This window comes from Hyalella azteca, unplaced genomic scaffold (assembly GCF_000764305.2).
Source record: "Hyalella azteca isolate HAZT.00-mixed unplaced genomic scaffold, Hazt_2.0.2 contig416, whole genome shotgun sequence".
Classification (NCBI taxonomy): domain Eukaryota; kingdom Metazoa; phylum Arthropoda; class Malacostraca; order Amphipoda; family Hyalellidae; genus Hyalella; species Hyalella azteca.
The window spans coordinates 2,268-26,784 of NW_025930768.1; the positions used below are offsets into that span (position 1 = coordinate 2,268).

Here is a 24,517-nt window from a genome sequence, read left to right on the forward strand (position 1 = left end):
CATTGGTGGACGAAAATTGAGCGTAATTTATTTCTCTGACAAAATACAATATTAATTAGGATTATTATTCAATGCATAAAACATAAGATAAAGAAATTCGTTCGGAAAATATAAGAATGTTTAATTCAAGAATTCATCAAAAATACGGTTAGCAGCGGCGCTGATTTTCATAAAAGAACGGAACGTCGTTGTGGATAAATATCTACGACCAAGCGAATGCCGGCCGAGGAAACGGAGAAGGATTCGCTCGAGTTCTTAGCGAGGGAGGAGGGAATGGTAGGATTAAAATCGGTGTTTCATTTATTTTTTGAGTGTCAAGCTTGAGTAGGTGCTTGCAGCGTTACTCCTTCTGCCATTTTTCATGATGAACCTCATGTAAGAACTTCATTTCTCCTGAACTACATACAGGTTATCGTTTCGAAAATAATAACTTTTTCGATTAAATCACGTTCCTCGTATAGTAAAACAAACATATTATTTCGGCCATATAAAAAAATTGATGGCCCGTTTAAAAAAAGTGTGTTGTGATGAAAAAGCAAAGGCCTGCTATAGGCTCTTACCTGGGTTTTTGGTCTGCGCCTGCTGCTGCATCTTACAGGTGTTCATCCTCCTAGAGAGGCTGATGCCCACAGGCTTAGCCTCGCCCGGTGCCAGGCATGATGCTTGCCGCACGCGCCGCGGCTGCTGCGCCGGCAGCACGCGCCGTCGCCGCTTCGGCAGCTTCGAGCGCGCCTGCGCTCACGGCAAGTGTCCGTTATATATACACTGATTTAGTGCAGATTGATTAAATAAAGTTACGTGGGAATAAAATGATTATTTTGGGTGATATTATGTATGAAAATTACAAACGCTTTAGGTGAACTAGCACAATCGTAAAAAATCATTTTATATGAAGTTACGCAAAAATAAAATTGATATTTTGGGTGATGTTAGTATGTATGAAAATTACGAACGCTTTGGGTGAACTAGCACAAACATAAAACATCCTTTTAAATGAAGTTACGTAAAAATAAGATTAATATTTTGGCTGATGTTATGTATGAAAATTACGAACGTTTTTGGGTGAACTAGCACAATCATAAAACATCTATTTATATGAAGTTACGTAAAAAAAAATAATTAATATTTTGGGTGACGTTATGTATGAAAATTACGAACGCTTTTGGTGAACTAGCACAATCATAAAACATCCTTTTATATGAAGTTACGTAATAATTAAAACAAATATTTTGGGTGCTGTTATTTATGAAAATTACGAACGGTTCAGGTGAACTAGCACAAACATAAAAGATCCTTTTAAATGAAGTTACGTAAAAATAAAAGGAATGTTTTAAATGGACTTATGTACACATACAATGAATGCATTTAGTGGAGTTACGTACTGCGAGAAGAGCTGTAGCCAAAGTCATGATAATAATGATGTGTGATGTACTGATGTAATAAATAAAATGTGTGATGTACTGCAATCATAAGGTAGTGTACTCTGGTGCAAGCTACAACACAGAATTAAAGTTAAAGCTGAAGTTTAAAAATAGGAGGGATGCTTTGCACAACGAACCATGGGTTGAATTTTGGCATATAACTTGTTTAATTAATAATCGTTGCTTTTTGGTCGCTAGTATCTTTAATTGATACTGATGGACAAAAATAATTTCTGACTGTAAAGCTAACGAACATGAAAGATAACTCTTACTTGCTACTTTTATTTGTGCAATTACGTTAGACGTAGAATTACGGAGACGTTAGTAAACTTTGCCTTATTCTGCACACAAACTAAGACCTGTGTGTGGCTGTATACTTCGTCGTGCACACAAACTAAGGACCTGTGTGTGGCTGTATAAGCACCTATGTGTGGCTGCATAAGCACCTATGTTTGGCTGTATAAGCACCTGCGTGTGGCTGTATAAGCACATGTGTGTGATTGTATAAGCACCTGTGTATGGCTGTATAAGCACCTGTGTGTGGCTGTATAAGGACCTGTGTGTGGCTGTATAAGGACCTGTGTGTGGCTGTATAAGCACATGTGTGTGATTGTATAAGCACCTGTGTGTGGCTGTATAAGGACNATAAGCACCTGTGTATGGCTGTATAAGGACCTGTGTGTGGCTGTATAAGCACCTGTGTATGGCTGTATAAGGACCTGTGTGTGGCTGTATAAGCACCTGTGTATGGCTGTAGAACATGGAGAAGTTGGAGACGATGACAGGCACGGGCAGAGAGATGGTGAGTACCCCCGCAATAGCACAGAGGGTGCCCACAAACATGCCCGCGTAGGTGCGGGGCACCATGTCCCCGTACCCCACCGTCGTCATCGTCACGATCGCCCACCACAAGCCCCCTGGGATGCTTTGGAAATCGTTGCGCGGGTTCACCTGTTCATATTTTGTGTGTGTAATCTTAATTTAACGCGAATAAGTACGAATTCTATGTGAATTATTTGAATGATACGTGAATAACAATTTTATGTGAATAATTTTACGTGAATAATAATTTGATGGGATAAATATTTATATTTTTGTAGTCCTGTGTGTACAGAGAGAAATCGACGCAAATCAATATCATTCAAGTGCATATCGTTGTACGGAGACGATGGGAATAAACATGGTACTTGGTTTGAATAATCGATACTAATAACTCCCGACATGACACAGATCGTCATTTAGAATTATTATACAAAGCGATTTAAACTCAACTGACAGTATATATTGGTTGAGACATTTATAATGATATTTAAAAATTCTGTAATGTCTTTTGGATTTGCTGAATATTTGCTACAAATATCTCATTAAAATTGTAACCTAAAAAATCACCATCACTAGTGAAAAGTCTGAGTAAATTGATAATTTACATATTTTCATCCATGTATTCACTACGAAAAAGAAGTTTCCCACACTCAAAATTTTCCACCAGCAACACACAAGTCACAGGCCTACCTGCAGCCTCTCTGCATAGTAGACGAGGCTGGCGAAGACGACGATGCCGAGCACCAGGAAGAAGACCAGCAGCGTGAGCTCCTTGGCCGACGCCTTGAACGTGTGCACGAGGATCTTAAGGCCCCCGCTGTGGCGCGTCAGCTTGAACAACCGCATGATGCGGATGATGCTCAGGAACTCGATCACTTCCGCAGACTTGCCGGAGTCGTCTGGCCACCAAGCAGTGAGGATTTGGGGTTACATGATGTGTCATAAAATAACTTCAGAATCATTGGAAAATAAGGATTGCTAACAAACTACTAACATTCAGATATGAGGGGTGATTCATTCCTTATTAGGAGCCCGAAAGTCCACTGATGACTTACCGGTGTCCCCCCAAAATCAGGTAAGGGTCACATAATTGGGCAACTAGCCCATTAGGCTTAACATGTTGAAGTATTTGATGAACAAGAGGAGAAACACCTGCTCCAGTTATTAGAAGAGATTGTTTGTAGCTACAAGAACTGCAGGTTTGAATATTTTAATATGGAATCACCAATATAACAAATTTAAAACTAGATTGAATAAAGATGTTTGTAACACCCAGATTATGTGTCTCAGAGGTCGGCTGATAAACAAGCGACTTTAATTTGTGGTGATGTCACCATATTTTCCCCAGGAACGACTTTCTTCATGAAAATGATCATGTTAATCTTCATGTGTATTAAATATAAGGCTATTTGCAGTCCTGCATGTATCGAAACTACGCAGCAAGAAAGCGATATTCGAAGCCTCTCATTAGAAGGATGACATAACACGGCCATAAGAGTGCACGTTAGCAGCTACTAATGGCCAGCCGATGAATGAATGGTTTTTGCTGGGCCTCCAGTCCTGCTGCCACGCAGTTAAAATCCAGGCATGGCCGTCAAGCTGCCGGCACCTTGAATCAGATGCTCGTGAACGTGATTAAATGATCATTTACAAGAAATTGCTTCCAGAGTATCAAGAACAAAAATTACATTAGTCGTCTTATGTAAACTGTGTCAGCTTATATATAACGCTAACGTTGAATACATAAAAAATCACCAACAATGAAAATTCTGAATGAATATAATTTGGTATTACATGCATAATTTATTAATGTTCATGAATCTTTTCCTTCATGTTCAAAAGATCTCGAGAAGTCTGCAGGAACAGACGAATAGATTTTATTTGTAGATTTCGAGGATTCGGTCTACATTGACTCTTCCATCGCAAGACAATATTAGCATAACTTATTACTTGCCGTACTTTGTCGTCAATCGAAGTCAAGTTTAGAGGATTGTTCATCGGTGCAGGAGCGACATGGGCAACAATTAACTAGACAGATCTGGCAAGGTAGCGAATAGTGCACAATGATCTTGTATTTGGGCAGTAATGCATTATAACTTCACTCAACATTACTAACATGAAAGTTTTGGGTGACATACATTATAAATTAACTTATCATCACTGACATAACTGTATTGGGAGACTAAAGCAATAACTCAGGACATTGTCCCGGTATCGTGTACCTCTGATGCTCTATGCTGTTACCCTCCACGTTTTAATGATAATATGTTATAGAAAACTTCATTTCACTTCTCTTTGACGGTCAAATTTTTGAGCAATGAGTCTCAAAAATTTGCTACACGTAATTATGCGTACTCATAACGTATTCCTCACGGTAACTGCTTCTCTTAATATGATAAGTCCTCATAAAATATTGCTCACAGTTGAACGTTCTCAAAATATATTCTTCGTGGGAAAGGGTACTTACAATGCATTTATCAGAACGGGAAGTAGTATATTGAGTTTTGTAGTGTATTAATGTTCGTGTCAGCGCGTCGGAAAGGTACAATTTGTCACATGTGTATACGGGCGCTACGACTGGGCTACGACAGGGCATTATGCAAGGGGGAGATCCCGACAGCTATATGAATCTGCACAGCAGGGCGGGTTCAAGGCCTTACTAGTGGGTTTAACAATTACATATTAAAGCCGGAAGAAGTTTTATCAGAAAAATTCACATATATATTGTAGTCGTTCATGATATTGGGCACCACGTAACCTGGAGGCCTGGAATCTGAAATTGTTACTATATATATGCTTCATTAACGAGTGGGTGCGGTGTAATAGATCAATCTGTTCGCAAACACCAATAACATCTGATTTGATAAATAACAAAGTGTACGATTTATATTTCATATGATTGTGTAAGCTAAACATGAAAAATACAATGTTGCTGCATTCAATTATTGAATCTTCTGGGAATTTCTGGTTGTAAACCCGCAAATTTGGACGTATTATCTGGCGGAAAATCTCACCTTCTTTAGGAAGTGAGGTGAGCAGGATGTCCACATAGAAACTGAGAGTGGCCACGAAGTCGATGGCATTGATTGTGTTCTTGATAAAGATGAGAGGCTGGGGGGTGACCGAGAAGCGGATGATGAGCTCAACTGTGAACCACATGTTGCACGCCGCCTCGATGTAGAAAAACGCGCTGTGAGGATCGCTCCTGGCAGCAGATGACCAGATAATTTATAATACCTTGTATCAATGCATGAGAACGCCTATTAGTAAGCCTGTGCAAGATGATGATTATGAGAATCTGTTTCGAATTTTTTGCGGTGAGCTTAGCCGTTCGGCACAGGCACCATCGCAAAAAAGTAAAATTAGGCCTTAAAAACGAACTGTAGAGGCATGGCCGCGTTTGCGGATGATTTGGCCGGGCACGGCGGTGGCCTCAGTCGTTTTCTCGCAGGTATGCGCGAATGTTTCGAAAGTTTCAACATGCCAGCCTGCCTTTCGTCTTGTGCGGCGCTGGCGTTATTGTCGGGGCAGTAACGTTATCTCGTGGCTGCATTCCCAACTGCGGCTATTTCTGACAAGGAATGCACTTAATGCGACAATCTGCATAGCACAATGCTTTGTTTCTCGAACTTGTAGCCGAAATATAGCTACAAATATCGACAGAGATGAATGGAAATTTATAGTTGATTGGAGCATTTGCTGTTCAAGCGATATTTTAATATTCTCTTGTAAATGAAAACTCAACGATTGGCTAATGCAAGGAAGTTATTATGACAAAAATATCCTGTCGCTGGGTGTTATGGTGAACACTGCAGTATTTAAAGGATGAAAAGTGTCATAACTTTAAAAGTAAGCATAATCATTCAGTAAAAATATTTTTACACAAAATTTTGCTGGTATTCCATCAAATGAACAATTTATACAACATACGTTATAACGCAGGGAAAGTGATTTACGGTAATCGCGATTCATATATTCAATAAGAAAACGCAGATATTTTAATATTTTAAAACATATTTGCGGAAAGTAATAGCATGAAAGCCACTTAACATATAAGAAAATTGACTTCTTGCGCCAAATAAAAGGGCTTACTACGTCAAATTGCTCCTAATAACATCAAGTAAAAAAAGTTCAATACTCGCCTATTTTTGCCTAGCTATAGTCAAGCGGACAAAATTTTTCGCTCAGTGTGTAACATTTTTGTGGATTGTGAGCACGAATCTAATTTGTTCAAGTAATTGCGCTCGCTGAAAAGTTTTCAGCCTGATCAACCCGCCCCTGAGACTCTGATGAGCTCAGAGACCCTGGAGAAAAATCATCGGTGAGTTTCAGGAAACCGACAAAAGCTCGACGCTCCTATTTAAAAAAATAACGTATTTCTAAAATGCATTTTAAAAATTAATTAATATGAATTTTAATTAGGTCTTCTACTTTAAGTACCAAAAAATGAACTATTGACGAAATTCACGTTGGAGTTAATAGAAGATGGAGAAAAATGTATAAAAATTGTTTGTTGTGCAAAAGCTCAAGTAAGAAATTAGAAATTGGGAAAGATTTTTATTGGATTGATACGAGTCTTTAGTTTATAAATCTTGCGTATATTTGTCAATGATTCGTGTGGGTATGTGGGTTTGGAGCCTGGCACCGCAATATATAGGAGCTGTTGGGGTGCGTATCCAAGATTACTTATCGTGTCGGTATATTGTATATAGGGGCTGTTGGGGCGCGTATTCAGGATGCTTATCGTGTCGGGATATTGTATATAGGGGCTGTTGGGGCGCGTATCCAGGATACTTATCGTGTCGGGATATTGTATTTAGTGGCTGTTGGGGCGCGTATCCAGGATACTTATCGTGTCGGTATATTGTATATAGGGGCTGTTGGGACGTGTATCCAGGATGCTTATCGTGTCGGTGTATTGTATATAGGGGCTGTTGGGGCGCGTATCCAGGATGCTTATCGTGTCGGTATATTGTATATAGGGGCTGTTGGGGCGTGTATCCAGGATACTTATCGTGCCGGGATATTGTATATAGGGGCTGTTGGGGCGCATATTGATACATACTTATTGTGTCGAAATATTACCTGGAACTGAAATTTCACATGTAGTTGAAGACTAGGAAAGGATTGAATGAAATGAAATTTGATTGTGCAATCGGTATGCATAAATCTAATTTAAAATACTTAAGAAAATAGTTTTTTTCTATATTCTGAAGCGAGAGTCAAATGTGAGTCCTATCAGTGATGTAAAATGTGGGTTGGAAGTGGTCTTTCATCAATTAGAATACATAAGCATTATTATTGTTAACGGGATTCAAGATTATTGTTAACGGGATTCAGGTTAGCCGGATTATAAAATTTTGAACATTTTTAGGCCCTGCAATGTCTGGGTAGCCTCATAGTACATAATATAATGACGAAGAAATAATTGATTGCTACGGTGGTTCTAACGCCGTTAATTCAACATCACTTGTGCGAGTGTTCAACTGGTTGATAGAATGGTGGAGAAATCAAAACTTTGTGCACCGATCTGGCCACAGATGGTCTGATCTTGCTTCAGGCTAACTGATTTTGTCAAAGGTTGACCTATTTTGCCGCAGATGGACTGATCTTGCCACAGATGGACTGATCTTGTCACAGGTGGACTTGTCAAGCGCAGATCGCAACGTGCTGACCCAGCAAATATTTCTGTCCCAGAGAGCGCTGGGACAGAAATCGTTTCTCGAAAATCGGCTATGCCATTTTTACCGCGGAACTTAGTCAAGATTTAATGATCAGCAACAATTTGAGCAATAGAACGTATTTTGTTGACTGCAAAAATTATTGATAATCATTTCCTGTTGATTTTTTTAACATAGGTAATCCTATCTCTAAAGTCCAAAGCAACTAAAAAAATTCTCACTGCACGCAACTGCACAACAAATACTTTCAGGGCCGAGCGACTGCGGACCGACGCTCCTCCGTGCGAGTGCACTTGAATTGTCCCGAAATTCCCGTAAAATTCTAATTCCTTTCCATGCGTGAAACGTGATCTCTACGGACGCAGGAACAGGACTCTGAAAAATGCAAGGTCCGCAAGAAGTCTGCTTCATTGCCCGGCCATTTATGAACTTTGCTTCAACAAAATCTGCCTTGGAAGCTCTGCTTGAGCTCATTTGGTTTACAAAGCGAGCTCGTGTATTTAGGTTCACTGGTTTCACGAGGCCTTTGCGAGAACTTGCTAACTGACGCACTGTACATGAAATCAAACGAAAAACTAATTTTTGCAATTCTTCTATGTATTGTGGATTGAAACTTTCATAAAATGAGCATTTGAGACCTAATTTATTAGATTTATGATATTTATAATTTACGCAAGGTAATAAGATGAAAGTTTGAAATTTTTGTTAAAATTATAGAAGATGAACATCCATGGAACATTTGTAGAGAAGATTGCACAAGCAGTGTGGCTCTCCTAAATACTCTTTCTTTAGGCAGAATCTCTGCCGGCGCAGCAATTTCCAAGCAAGCTCATTTAATTGCCGCATAAAAGCGCAAATTTTGATTACGCCGTAGATTAAACCCGCTTTAAATTTAACCGGAGCTCTCGAGTTCTTATCGAGTCTCATAACTGTAATCGGCCACCGGCGATAATTGGAATAATTTATCAGAATCTGGAATGTGTGAGTGCAGAAAAATATGAAAAAACTGTTTTTAGAAATGATTTTTTTCAGCTGCAAATCTTGATAGGAATATGTTAGATTAATATTTAAGTCATGTTATAAAAAACTTGCCATTCGGTTGTATTCGCAGAATATACTAAGCGCCTGAAGCAATTCAACTGTTGAGTATTTTATCAGTCCCAAAAAGCATTTTAAAATGAAAATTCTATTATTTTATTGTTATGCCGATACGCAAAAGGAATTACAAATACAGTTATTGACACCTACAATGTCGACGCCCAGTTAATAAAATACATTCATTGGCCTTTAATCGAACTTGCATCAAAGTCAACTTCTGTTGAAGCTACATTCCAATGTTCAGGTAACAATAAAAAAGGACAGAAGCTTCACAGTGTAATCAATTTCATCCAAAATTGATTGTCCCGAACCATGAATAAATTGACCCGAATTCAATTCATATCATATCGAAATTCAGTTGACTTTGGAAACGCACAACAAACCAATTCTTCCTCAGATGAAAATTTTATGCAGTGCAATCGGTAGCTGAGCATTGATCGTCCAATGGCCGCCGGTATTGCTCTCAAAATTTTATTACTGGAATAGGATCCTGCCTCCATTCAAGCTAAAAATAGAATAATTTATTTCAGTGGCTTAACTTCACGCTAACACGCAAAAAATTTAACTGAAAATATTGCACACCTAACCAATTTACCCGACCAGACGCGAACATATACATAACCTGGTTTATAGGACCGTCGCAGGCTTTACCTTAATTGTTTTTCAAGGTATTGACTGTAAGCAAATTAACATGCTCACAAATACATGCTATTCATCCATTATTTAGTCAATATTTGTGGCTACATGAAACTCAGTTGATCTAAAAAGGGAGTTTGATTCCATTGTCCAAAAATTATGTTAATTTTCATTTAGTTCGTGCAGAAATTGATTATCTGTGAAATTCTATTACCATTTAAGACTTAATATGTATTGTAGATGTTTCTCTACTGCCTAACAAACAAACTTCTGATTAGCGCCGAAGATTATTTCTGTAGTAATCGGAATGGAGACTCGGTAAAAACATGCAGTAAGTAAGTACGGGCTTCTGAACCATGTATCTATCGCCTTGTTCTTTTCTTATTTGCCACAAGCGGTACTGCAACGCCGTACTCGTGAGGTGGCTGCTGGATAAACAACTTCGATGGAAGGTAAAATCTCGATACGTGTTTGCCTAAGACAAATGGCACCTGATCCATGTCGAAGTACGTGCAATTGGTTATGGTGAGAAATCTAAATGTTTTCGAGACCAACTCGTTTGTATTTGATCATTAAACATTGTGTATTTCTTGGAACAAGACCAGCTGGTATGAAACCCAGCAATCAGAAATATGGGAAAATTTCCGGTACTTTAATTACTTTTAATTGTTACCTGAAACATTGAAAGGACACGCATGCATGCTAATTCGGCATCGTCTGGTTGTACGAGGACGAGTGAACACTTGTAGACAGTTCGTCGTAAAAAATTATTCAAAAAATATAACTCAGTACTCACTGCAGTGAGTGACAGAGAGCGCATTTTCTCGTCGACGAAAACTTGAGGTCACGGACAGACGGACGGACAGACAGACAGACAGACAGACGGACATGGCGAGCACAATAGTGCATTATTTCATAAACGAGAAAATGCGCTAAAAACTTGTAGGAATATTTCTGGAGTGGAATCATCTTTTCGCGAAGAATGTGCGCATCGTGAACGTAAGGGGGAGCGGCATAAGTCCTGGGTATGCGAATGATCTATCCTTTAATGGCTCAGCAGTCGCGGGTCGGTGAGCCTGCAAGCAAAAATAGAGCAGCATCCAGAGAAAGCAATCGACTGCCTGTAGCTCGCACGAAACTCACAATTTGCTTTGGCGGTCGAACAAAATTGCAAATTCGTTTAGCTGGTCGCACGAAACTCACAATCGTTTTTGGTGGAAGCGAGATAACACTAACTTTATTCAATTATTGAATAATGTGAGGTCTACCTTGACAGACCTGTCTTTATTGAAGACCAATATTAGAGATTGCATAAGATGGCAAAGCCCTCTACAAATAACCAACGAAAGGTGTACCATTACAAACCATTACTTTATTATAGCTATATTGACTAATGTTATGTGTACCATGACTTTCTTGTCTATATTGATGGCCCAGTAGAGATTTATTTACATAAGATACCACAGGCACTACATAAATAATTAATGCAGGTTCTACTTTATTGATATTATATGGACAAATATGAGTTATGCTATGACTAACCTGTCTTTATTGAGGACCCAGTAGAGCTGTGTGGTGCCGTTCTCGCTGATGCCGGGGATGGTGACATTATTGATGACAGGGACGCGCATGTTGGGGTGCGTCTTCAGGCAGAACGACAGGATCGACACGCAGATGAAGAACACCGAGATCATCGAGATGGTCTGCAAGGGATGGTTGAATTAAGGTCACCGAGTGATCATCGAGATGGTCTGCAAGGGATGGTTGAATTAAGGTCACCGAGTGATCATCGAGATGGTCTGCAAGGGGTGGTTGAATTAAGGTCACAGAGTGATCATCGAGATGGTCTGCAAGGGGTGGTTGAATTAAGGTCACCGCGTGATCGTCGAGATGGTCTGCATGGCGTGGTTAAATGATATAATTCGAGCATCGCGAGCAAGCTTTCCAGGCAGGATGAAGGCTCGGGTAAGGACGAGCATCGCGAGCAAACTTTCCAGGCAGGATGAAGGCCTCTGGTACATAGAGGCGGACTGGAATCAAGAAGCTATCTGTGGAGCGCAGCTGCAGCGGCCGTCGCGTAGATTGCTCTCGAGTCATTCTAAAGGCAGCACGTTTAGAGAGCGAGACTTCTACAGTGAAGGAAGCTACAGTTCCTGATAAAAAAAAGAGAAATCGACTTTGAAGCATGACAACACCGACTCTCTCTCAGCCGCCGCCGAAAGGCAGAGAAATACACCGCGCCGCTTGTCGCGCTTTCGCCGCTTCAAAGAAGAGGTAGAAAGAATACTCGCGTGCAGTGAAGAAGGAAATTTCTAAACGGCTTTACGCTGCACTGAGCAAAACACCTACCCACCGACACCGAGCAAAAAATCCAGCGGCTTTGTGGAGCTCTAGAGTGCCGTTCAAGGATTTCTGTGGCTTATCATAGCAGAGTTTCCCTAAATAAACAAGACTGCAGTGAATGGCTGAAGGTCGGCCACTGATACTGCGGCGATAATATAGCACAGTGCAAGTTTAAACCACGTGTAAAGCTCAGTTCTACAGTTGAACAATGGGAACTCATTGGAATATTCTGAGATGACGAAACGCCGCGCGCTATTTGGTCCCAGCAATGTATGCATGGAAAATGAAGAGTGAAATGATGATACATCAATTCTTGCGCGGGGACGTAGGCATTCGGTGGGTCTCTTTTCTGATACTATGAGAGGTCAAACTGATATTTTGTGAGGATTGCAACAGGATATAAAAAATTAGATTATCGCCTTCATCAAAACAGATCAACACCGCCTACATAAAAAAATATAACTCAGTACTCACTGCAGTGAGTGACAGAAAGCGCGTTTTCTCGTCTACGAAAACATGGAGTCACGGACGGACAGACAGACGGACAGACAGACGGACAGACAGACGGACAGACGGACGGACAGACGGACATGGCGAGCACAATAGTGCATTTTTTCATAAATGAGAAAATGCGCTAAAAACAGTTGTATTGAAATAACAGATCAAACAGCAGAATGAACGGCAGTAGACAACGAGCCTTCTGCTTTCATACAAGGCGACAAAGGCTTTAGCCTGAACGTTGGTTCCATTAACTGCCTGAATTGTTAAAATGATCTAAATTATAATAGTATGTAGAACATTCACATGTAGAATGTTGTTGCCAAGGAGGCATATCACTGCGTTTGACCCATGTCTTTCTGCGCTTGACCCATGTCTGCGCTTCAGACATGTCTGCGCTTAAGACATGTCTGCGCTTGACCCATGTCTGCGCTTCAGACATGTCTGCGCTTAAGACATGTCTGCGCTTGAGACATGTCTGCGCTTGAGACATGTCTGCACTTGAGACATGTCTGCGCTTGAGACATGTCTGCGCTTCAGACATGTCTGCGCTTGAGACATGCTGCGCCTGACGCATGTCTGCGCTTAACGCATGTCTGCGCTTGAGACATTGAGCGTCACGAGAAATATTCAGTGCTGAGTGATTGTAAAAGCGTGAATAAGCGACGCTGAAAGTTGGGCCTGGTTGTTTTACAAGCAAATCCTTGTTTGCTGAGATTAAATTTTAAAAAGCTGATTTTGAAGGATTGTTCGACTCGAAATTTCAAAGCACTTGTGTAATCCAGTGTGATTTTCTTGTAATTGCATCCATTGTTTAATAAATTGCAGAAATTGTAAAAAAGTTAAATTTAGAAACCTATTTGTAAAAAAGTAGTTAAAAGTAATAAATACATTAATAAGTTCAAATCATTTTCTAACTTATGCCGATAAATAGTTGTTTGCATATTGTATTGTATAAATAATAACAGTTGTATGTGTGTTTATTTCTGTAACTCGAACACTGATTTTAATTATTTTTATCTAGATTAAAAGGTTAGGTTGTAAGTGGTTGCTAATTGTTCGATATTTCCTATTCATTTATTCATACAATGATATCTTTTAAAGTGCAAAATGTGCACACAAGTGGTACAAATAAACTTCAACTCAATCACAAAATAATTCAAAGTTTCACAAGCTTAGCAACAAAGTTAACGAAACTGATTCATTCAAGTTACTGAGGTGAAAATAAATTTCTGTTGAATCATGCATTTTTTTAAAATCTATAACTGTTTGGTCTCGTTCGGAATATGGCTGAAAGCTAAAACCCATCGTTTTAATCTGTTAAGGTCCGGCCACTGCTTGCATTTATCCAACAAATAAATATCTATGCAAAATCTCTGAGCGTCACTTGAAACTTGCGCTTACTAATTGCTCAATGGGATTCAAGTTCTGGTTTAAGAGATGGACAAGTTCCAGGAGAGTTTTCCGTCGTTCAAGAGTCAAGCGAACCCGCGCCACGACCGAGGCGCTGCAGCGACTAAACATAGCAATAGTTAGGCAGGAATCATCCCGACGAACGAATGACTCGATAATCTATGCAGTTTATGAATAAATATCATAAATTATAAATAACCAAATTACTGATCACTCATAAGAAAGATACCAAAATTACTTTGTACTTGTGGTTGAAGAATACCTAAAGATTTACAATTGAGCGATGCGAATGCATTATAGTGATTATACCGACATTTTTGAGAATCTAAATCTACACAAAGTTTTCTACAAAAATTTGCTCTCTCTGCCAGACGGAGTCCCACCTTAGCGTAGCAGGAAGAGTTGGGCTCGTCAAAGAGCGACCAGATCTTAGGTTTAGTTCGCTGCCACAGAGTGCTGCTGCCGCTCAGGTAGGCTTCCTCGAAGCCAAACTTGCGTGCCATCTCTTCTTCGGACGGCCGCTCGTTATCGATGTCCAACTTGTCCAGGATGGCCAGAGTCGCCTGATTTAGTCCAGAAAACATACATTAATGAATTAATTCGATTGAAAATATCAGCTTGACGCATTACTGCACCTCCCATTGACAAATCTTCAATCCAGAAACATACAAAAATACATTAATGCATGATAAATGCATGAGGGTGAAGCAACTCCTCAGTTCTTATTAACTTACCAAACTATTGCCCCTTGAAAATAATTACGAGTTCGTAACTCCGTCAGCCATTCACGACTGCTTCTAAAGCTACACCCACCAATCACAGGCGAAAAATCAGACGCTAGGTGAATTTAGGACGTTACCTGAACTAAGTGAGTTTAGACCGCTACGTATAACCTTATGACCTTATGATGAGTTCGGGACTTCCTAGTCCCCGGTCACGCTGATGCGCCGCCTTCTTCGTCCTCCGTCTCCGAGTCGTCGCTAGGCAGGTCACCCCGCCCTCGGGTCCAGGATGTAACGTTGGACGTGTCCCGTATATTTGCCCTCCTTTAGGCCAGCTGATGCAAGATGCTGTTGCTCGTCACTTGCTGAAAATAGTTTCCCATTACTGGACAATCCGGGATCTTCTTCAGAAACTTATCCGGTTGTCTCTTGAAAGTCACAATGGTAAACTCCCCTCTTCTCAGCTCCTTTGGTAGGCGTTAAACAGTCTTGGCCCTAACACGGACAGTGACCCCTCACGAAGAGTCTGTACTCTGGCCGCGGCTCGGTTATTAAATGGGGAAATCCTGCACAGCCTCCCCCTCCTTTCGTTGCAATGTGTCACTATTCTGTAGGTCTCACATTCAAAGTTGGGAGCCAGTCCGGTTATCATCTTCCAAGTGTACAGTATAATATACTTCTCTCTTCTCCTCTCCAGTGAGTACAGTTCTAGGTGTTCAGCCTTTCCTAGTAGTTCAGGTCCAGCTCCCTCATGCCGCTGATCCTGAACGCGAAGGTCCGCTGCACTGCCTCCAGCTTCCGCACCGCACCCGCCTTGAGTGGCGACCAAAGCTGACAGCAGTATTCAAGATTGGGGAGCACGAGGGCTCTGAAGAGTGTAATCATTGGCGCTGCTTCTCTTGTTCGAAATGTCCGCCAGATCTACTCCATCCTTTGTCTCCCTCGAGCAACTAGTTCCTCGATGTGGTCATCGAACGTGGCTTCAGTACACATCAACACTCCGAGACCTCGAACTAGTCGCTTCTCTTCAATTTGTGTGCCATCTGATGCCAAGTAGCGATGTGGCATCCCTATATCTGTGCCAACTCTTTTTATCATTACTTCGATTTTGGTGCCGTAGAATTGCATGTTATACACTAGGGCCCAATCATAGATTGTCGACAAGTCTTACTTGCCCAGTCATATATATTTAAACCACTGCGTGTACCTAGGCCGCTATGTGTACTTAGAGCACTGCGTGTACTTAGATCTCTACGCGCATTTAGGCCGCTACATGAACTAGGCCTCTACGTGTACTTAAGCGAGTGATAGTACAGCCCCAGGAAGTCGGCCAGAATCTGCTGGAAATTTACGCCGCGCGACAAGGAGAAGTTCCGCTTTAAGCCGTCGCGTTCCCGCGAAACCAAACTCGGTGAACTCGACGTGCTTGCATTCGGTCATTTATCTTATCATATTTTAATCATTCAGTGGGTATTATCTCACGGGTTAATTTAATACACTATTTGTAGTTTTCATCTTAAGCTAAGCTACAACAAATTTAGGTGACTAATTGAGAATATTTTCAGTTCATTATCCCGGAAAATAATTTAGGAATAATGCTTTGAATATGAACACTAAAGTTTTGAAATACAGTCACGCGAGAGTCGCTGTCTCGACCTGAATGCCCGTGCGTTGCTGAATCAATTGTACCTCTTTAATTCATATTGAATACAGTTCTGTAATAGATGGATGTCAGATCATAATTTGTGCTCAATGCTGCCAAACGTGTTTAGTATGGTAATTATTCATTTGCATATCGTTCTGCACCCCGGTACGCAATCACCTGTCCATCGTAATGAAGCTCAGGCAGCAACAATCAAGCACAAGGCAATCTCGTTCCTTGATTGTTCTCAGGAGCGCTGCTGGCTGCCTGCATGCAGAGCCTCCTCAACTTGCTTCAGTGATAGCTGTTAGCAGGTGCGTGGCTATCGTACTGCTGCATTTAAACTACGCTGCAAACAAACAGCTCTCAGTGAGCACGCACCGTGATGCTGCGCGCTGCACTGTCAGCAAACAGCTCTCAGTGAGCTCGCACCGTGATGCTGCGCGCTGCACTGTCAGCAAACAGCTCTCAGTGAGCTCGTACCGTAATGCTGCACGCTGCACTGTCAGCAAACAGCCCTCAGTGAGCACGCACCTTAATGCTGCGCGCTGCACTGCCAGCAAACAGCCCTCAGTGAGCTCGCACCGTAATGCTGCACGCTGCACTGCCAGCAAACAGCCCTTGGTAATCTTGGTACTTGTTTGGGACATAGCAGTCCCAGGCCACGATGGATCGCCGCCTCTGATTATCGTTCATCCGCCCTCATTTGGGCCACCTGATGCACGATGCTGTTGCTTGCTTCTCGCCGCTGGTAGTGTTGCAGAGGAGGTCGATCTGGGATTGTGCCCAGGAACACACCGCACTGCAAGCAAACAGCTCTCAGTGAGCTCCTTGTTAGCTATACTTGACATCTCCGCTGTATCTGTCCTAGTAGAGGGTAAACTCTTCTAATAATAGTAGAGGGTCAACTCTCCTACTACAAATATCCCAGAATGATTCGGTAAATGGCTTGTGTCTGTCGTAGATCGTATCTTGAAATTAACTTTTCATGTACAAATTAAGAAAAATATTAACACATCGAGGTATGTGGCAGTAATTATAACAGCAAAAAAAAAAAACAAGCTGAACAGCAAAACAAACAACTTGAAGGAACTCCGCCAAGCGAATACCTGCAGTAAAGATTGCACGGCAATGTACAAGTTAGATAATACAAAGAGCCTGCCTCGCTAAAGTTTTACAGCTGCCAGTAGCGGCCCACAAGCCTCTATATCAACTTCTGGTGCATCGTGCATTGTCTTAGGCCGCTACATGTTCTAGGCCGCTACATGTACTAGGCCGCTACGTGTATATAGGCCGCCACAAGGACACTTATAAAGCACATCATGTGGAGAATATGGGCACCTTGTGCATTCGTAAGTTGCATTATCCGGGACACGGGATACTCTTGAACCTGATATTCTCTTTACCCCGGAATTTGGTATGACTTTTCCGTGTAATAAGTTACCCCCGGAACACGGCAATGATGTCACACCTCACATCTCCTGATGTCCGGCCAAATGGAAGTCTCTTCTTAGTCGATTTTCCTGCTGCGACAGCGAAGCCTCCTGGGACAACCAGAGGCGCAATCTGCCCCTTCGCTCAATGTGCTCAGCACTATATGCTTCTTTGCTCAACATGCTTAGCATTATATGTTATTTTGCTCGATGTGCTTAGCACAATCCAGTCCCTCATTCCATGTACTCTTGTCTGATGCTATGCTCGTCTTGCTGAGCATAATCTGCTCAATCGCTCGTTGTGCTCAGCACAAATCGTCCTCGCCTCCGTGAGATCCGAGCAGATGCTCGATCCGGTGAAAAAAACACCGAGCTTAATCTACTCGACTAAAAAAATCTATTTCTCCTAGAGTGGAGCAGTACCGGAAATTCCTTTTGGCTGAAAATTTAACCTTTCAATCTGTACATAATTCACTTATATTTGTTTTAAAATTTATTTTTTACAATACGAAATGTTTAGAAAAATCATTTTGAGCCTTTGTCATAACATCCAAAAAATATCTTAAAGGACCAACTAGCGAGTTTTAATTTGCCATTATAAAATTCATGGTTTGTTTTATGTTTAAGACAAGTGTTATTTCATGGCTAATGCATTCAACTTTTACAAATGTAGTTAGTAATTTGCATTTCAAATAATTCAATTTTTTATTAGTTTCTTGTCTTTTGAAGTCATTGAGCAAACAGAGATTAACCATGCTGCTAAATAAGATAATATTTCTGTCTAAATCTCCAATTTTTATTTTAAATATCGCAATAGTATTTCAAACCCGGCCACAATCTCTCCAAAATTTCTTCGGGCGCGGAAAAATGATTTCGCCTGCCTCCGGCAATTCACTCCTGAGCTTCCTTTTTTTAATATCAAGTATGGGATTTTTTAATGATTTTGAAAAGGCTGGAGGGCTTTAGCTCGTTTTTCTAACCTGGTTCCGGCATGAATGCGTGCGCTTGATGGCCGTGCCTAATTGAACTTGAGGGCCACCTTAAGGGAGGCGCTCGAAAAATTATTGTACTTTGTTATTAGATTTATAAAGGTGTAAAATTTTTTCATCGAAGCCCATTAAATATGAAATAAATACTAGCAATAATAAAAAATTCACTTGCTGGTCGACATAATCTAACGTATTTTATTGAAAATCTAGCCCCAGTATTTTAGCGAATTGAGTTTCTCGAGGAACTTAATTTTAGCCCGGAAGCCAGAGCTTATGTTGTGTACACAACTTAGATGCAACTACGAGCTTTGTTTCCTGCAACAGTTGCCGTACTTGAGTCGCTTCATGAAAGTTTCTCCACGTTTAACTCACTCAAACCTTTGAACTTGAGACGACTAAAGTTTAAGTGAGCATGTCAAGCTTCAGCTCTACTGCCCGGACACAAAGACAAGTCCTGGAAAAAGTTTGGAAAACTTGACGCAAGACCTGGTAGTCCATCTCTTGTTCTTCTTGTGTACACAATTTAACTTGTATTGATTCCATAAATAATAAACTGTGAATAATTAGTGCCACTATTTTTCATGGTTGCTGCTACGTAGATTCAACTACCCGCTAAAATATTTCTTTCCGTCATGATAGAGAAGCGTCGATAAAGCGAATGTTTAATATATACACGAAATATCTGTTACATATAACAATACTAAACTGATCAAAATAAATGTATGCAATACTTGATAAGATAGCTGTTATATATCCTGGATATTGCTTGCTTGGATAAATATCCAGATATGGAAATTATTGTCCAAAAATTGACCTTTAGAGTCGCTTATTTAGTGAAAGAATCATAAGACTCGTTGAATTTCATTTTAAATGAAAGTATTTTTCCTCCTCGGCTGCGTCGTCGATTTCCTGTGAATCCTACTTCCCGAAATGGTCAATGAAAAATCTACTTAACGTACATGATATACAATGCAATATAGCATGCAGAATGGGTATGGTAGCATTTCCTCTGGACTTGAATGGTGCCACGATTCTGCTCCATGGAGTCACGCAAGGCAGTCAAGCAATAACAATATTTCAACAATGATAACTATAGCAACTGTATTTGCTCATGCACAACAACAATATCTTTCTCAAAGCAATAATAATTTGTGATCATCACTCTCACGTAGAGCCTCGATCCCCGAGTACCACGCAGAGTCGCTCTCCCACATATAAAACCCTCTGGAGCACCGCACAGCTCATACATTCTGCTCACTGCGCGTTCTCATGAGAATTTCAAGCTCACACCCACATTTACTCCGCGCTTTTCAATAGTACTGCATTTTAACATCATCCGAGCGGTCAATCTCCGTTATTCACATATAGAGCCTCAGATCGGAGCAGCGGCCGCTCATTCATCATCCCTCCGTGTCGTTGAAGCTGTCCACAAAAATGGCCTCCACTCCAGCGTTTCATATAAATTTCGTCAAGATTTTGTCCCAGCGTTGCATCAATCTTGACTAAGAGAAGTGAAAAAATGTTTCCCGCTCCAGTACCTTTGCTGGTATCGGCATAAGCAAATCATTAATCAGAGTGGCGCTGCATCTTTCGAGTCATGTTTTAGTCAACGAGTCTCGAGTCTTTCAACAGCCATTGATCATAATTGAACTGTCCCCTCTCGAATCATTTTTGAATCGCTGCTCTTCGATAAATATTGGATAGTTTGAGTCTTTCAGCCTCGATTAATTTTTTTGTCAATACTTCTCGACAGCTTTCCATCATGTCAGAGCTCTGCTATTTTAGCCGTTTTTAAGTCCTGGAAAAAATAAATAAATAAAAAATAAAAAAACCCTCCATTTATCCAAAGTGCGTCATCCAGTCATTTTTTGATGCTAAAAGTGAATTGTAGCCGAGACCAGTAGGAAGCATTTCTTCTTATGAGACATTGCCGAACAATTCGCCACTCGACGACGTTACAGTCCCATTGTTTCATCTTCGGGCAGTCAAAAAAAAATCCTGACAATGTAAATGCATTGTCTTTGTTGCAATTGTGCATTGGCAAATATTGCCTTTGTTGTAAGAATCTCTGCTGAAAAAACGTCATAGTGGATAAATGATAGAAGTTACAAGGAACTCGCCAACACAGTAAATTGTTTTGTAAAATCACCAAATCAATTCAATTGTTTTTTTTTTGTATTACTGAAATAAAGGCTGGATATCCTAAGACTCATAACAATTTGTTTTCAGTGTGATCTCATAGCTCGTTCGCGAACGTCATTAAGGCTGGGTGGCCTTTGGTTACCGTATACGTACAGTACTAGGATTGGAGCAGTGAGTTGTGGGTTCGATCCCAGGTACCTGTGACAGTTCAGGTAAAAGTCGGTAAGGTGGCTGTCTCGGTTAAAAACAGCAAGATTGGAGCTGCGAGTTGCGGGTTAGAAACCCCAGCTAACAGTAAGAATTATGCGTTGTCTGAAATCGGCAAAAGGTCAGATTTGGATTACCTAAGCTGACACCACTGTTAATATTATTAAAGCGCAATAAGATATAAGTAGACACCTTCATGTGGGCAATGAAAGAGAAATAAAATAGCAAAATAATTCGAACAATTTTAAATCGAGTGTTATTCCTGATCCGCTTTCGTTCTCGTTGACAATTCTAGCGGACGCGCCTCTCGACGCAGCGTATTTTACGGAAAACAAAACGACTAAAGTCGGTCTAGTGAAGTCCGCCTGAGTGGCGCAGCACGACGGCTTTCCTCGACCTAAATCCCCTTGCCGACAATTCAGCTCGAGAAGCCAGGGTCGTAATTGAACAAAATTCGAGACTTAATTCCCATTGCAAAGTTTTACAATGTTAGTGTTGAGATACAATCACCGGTTTAAAGTGTTAAACGTAGAACTTACAGTGAATGTCCTCCGAGTTCAGTTCTGATTTTCTTCAGATTTATTACTGTAAATAAGAATGTACCATCCAATTAATTATCAAATTTGAAACGTTCCCCTTGCATATTGCACATCAGAAATCCGCCATAAATTAAATTTTTTGTATATAACATCAGATATATTGACTATTTTGCTTAGATCGATAAGGCGTGACTCGCAGTAAATGTATGAGCTGCGTGATGCAGACTGGGTTATAGACTAAGGCGTTTGGTTGAGTTTAGTACGGAAAATTAATTTCATTCTTCCAGCGGAACTTTGCTTCTCAGTCCGACAACAGCACTCGCTGTAGAAGGAATTTGATGCGATCCATGTTTAATCTCCAGCCAAAATCTCCATCTCGGGAAACTTTAATCAGATGCTCAAAATCTTCGAATAACCAAAATTATTTCATGACTTTAATCTTAGCAGGACACCTGAAGTTCTTTCTTGGTGTTAACCCTGATATGCAATTCACAAAATTTGTTTACAAATTAGGAGTGAATTTATTACACGATAATTATGCTTGAGAATCTGTCAATTATTGCTCATTGGCAGAACGATCAACTGATGGTCGAAGACCAGGCTGAAATTGTCCTCAAATGAACCGCGTTGTATCAACCGTTGAACGCGTACGTGCAAGCTGATGAATAATTTCGATGAACGAGTTTCAGGACCGGACAAATGGTTTCTAGGTTTTATTTTATAAGTAACAATCTATTTCCAATGTTGGTCATCCAGCAGCACTGACCTGAGTGTCCCTATGGACGATGTAGGTCATCCAGCAGCACTGACCTGCGTGTCCCTATGGACGGTGTAGGTCATCCAGCAGCACTGACCTGCGTGTCCCTATGGACGGTGTAGGTCATCCAGCAGCAAGGCTCCACTTGGTTCGAGTCCAGACCCCAGAACTCGAGCTCCTCCTCGAACAGCGGCCCACACACGTTCGTGGGGTAGTGCAGCTTGCCCGTCCTGCGCATGCGCAAAGGTACGAGTATCATTTATTTGATAATTAAATTTTAAAGATTCTTTCGTTCTTTGAGACATTGGCTTAAACTTCCTACCTATGAAAAAATCGAACAGAGGAAAGGTTGCAACTTGCACGTCCTACACAAGTGCATTGCTAAGAGAACTGTTTATACGCTACTTAAATTTCTATGATTGCTTTTTTGAGATGTTGACTCAAATTTTCAAATTTATAAATAATAAAAAGCGTGACATGTTGCAACCTGCCTGCCCTGCATACAAAGAAAGTTACGAAAATTATTTGTGCGGTGAATTGTCACGATTCTTTCTGAACTTTCAGACGCTGGCTCAGGTATCATAAAATGAACAAAAAATGTACAGGTGCCTGAGATAAAAAATATAAGAAATAATTACAGAAATCAGATTAAATAGACTAGTGTATGTCAGATCACACGTAAATAGCGTTCAAATGTGAAGTTCTTGGTATGTTAGCTACGTCGAGGGTCGTGACGCGTAATTGCGCCCACTTCGGCACTCTTCGCGTGCAGAAATACGTCAATTCGACATTCTAATATTAAATAAATGGCCGCTTAGGGCCAGCAAAGCGCAGATTTTGCTGATAGTTTAAATCTCGCGACAACATAGGAGCTTGTAGGAATTCTTAGCTCATTCATTCTTCACCATGTTTCAAACATCATAAGCTGATAGCAGTTGAAAAATCGATACTTGTTTTTATCGCAGTACATTGAACTACCAACATTCTTTTTTATATTTGAAAGTTGTTTTGAAACTTGAAGTTGCCTCCCATCTGACTTCGCCCACCATCAGCCATTTTATATAATTTTACAGGTGCTGAGAAGCTCGCCAATGAACGTCCTCGAGGTTTCTGCCCACTGCCTTCCGCTCGAGGCTTGAAGTGCAGCTGCAGGAGCGGTAAACTTGGCCAAGCCTACTCATGCCATACTCTCAGGAAATTCTCAGGCAATTAATGTCTTAAAGGCAATTCTGACTAGTCGCTGATTGCAATCGAATGGCCAAGCAGATCCAGAATAACCTTAACCCAACGATAGCGAGTCTGTCGCAGAGTGTGAAGCATACCTCAAATTTGGTTATGAAAACGTAGCCTAAACGGAAAACCTGTATACATAGTCCCGAAACCAGCAGGCAATGAGTCCAAATTTGCACTTATTTTACAAGAAAATCTCGCTATACTAAATTCTGAGCATCTGCCTACTGGCATGTAAGTGCTGGAACTTGTCACAAAGTTTCCTTATGGAGCTGCCATGCGCCGAGAACTTCGAGGCCCACAATAACGAACAATGCAGCGGGTCACACAACGAGCCGTGAGCGGTGCTGTGACATGGACTGCTATGTATTGTACGATATACGATCTTAATATCATCAATGAGCCGTGGAGCCGCTGAGATGTCAAAACGTGTTTTGTACAATACACGAACTAAATATCATAATTTTTACCTTATTCCTACGAGTTTTAACAGTGAAAGAATATCAGCGAGTACTGCTCGCTTGATTGATGATGAACAATTGACGTAATATTCAATTATTCCCTCGATAGTGGCAAGTTGTGAATCGTTGAAATATATAAGTTGAGGTCGTGACCTCATTATTTACAATTGTCGAATTGCTTGGGATTAATTACGAGAGTTGCGTAGCCGTGTATTCATTAAATCGACTCATTAAAACACAGATATTCGTTCTAACAGATCCTGCCAAACATTTGACCTAAAATAATAAGATCTCACATTTTTTTGGTCAAAGAAGCCATCTAAATTTTCGCTTTAATTGTAGCTGCTGCCTTATGTTGTCGCTTGTCTTAGAACAGTTCAGCATTATTTCTAACCTCGTGTCCAAGGACAGCTTAACCTTTAAGGGCGCAAGCAGGCGTGCCTGCGCTCGTAACGGACTCTTGCCGCGGATGTGGGCTACCTA

The 24,517-nt window shown here is 40.8% G+C and overlaps 1 protein-coding gene across 1 annotated transcript in view; it reads right to left on the reverse strand.

The window, feature by feature from the left end:
- Positions 1-560: 560 nt before the first annotated feature.
- LOC108666412 (potassium voltage-gated channel protein Shaw) overlaps positions 561-24,517 on the reverse strand; it is a gene marked incomplete at its 3' end in the record, with an annotated part of 30,041 nt that continues 6,084 nt past the window's right edge. Inside the window, exons 3-9 of the mRNA XM_018153288.1 lie at positions 22,441-22,573; positions 14,296-14,475; positions 11,201-11,361; positions 5,258-5,448; positions 2,934-3,142; positions 2,163-2,372; positions 561-732 (exon numbers count right to left, since the gene is read on the reverse strand). Of these exons, the coding sequence (XP_018008777.1) occupies positions 561-732; positions 2,163-2,372; positions 2,934-3,142; positions 5,258-5,448; positions 11,201-11,361; positions 14,296-14,475; positions 22,441-22,573 (1,256 nt within the window). The remainder of the gene's footprint in view (positions 733-2,162; positions 2,373-2,933; positions 3,143-5,257; positions 5,449-11,200; positions 11,362-14,295; positions 14,476-22,440; positions 22,574-24,517) is intronic.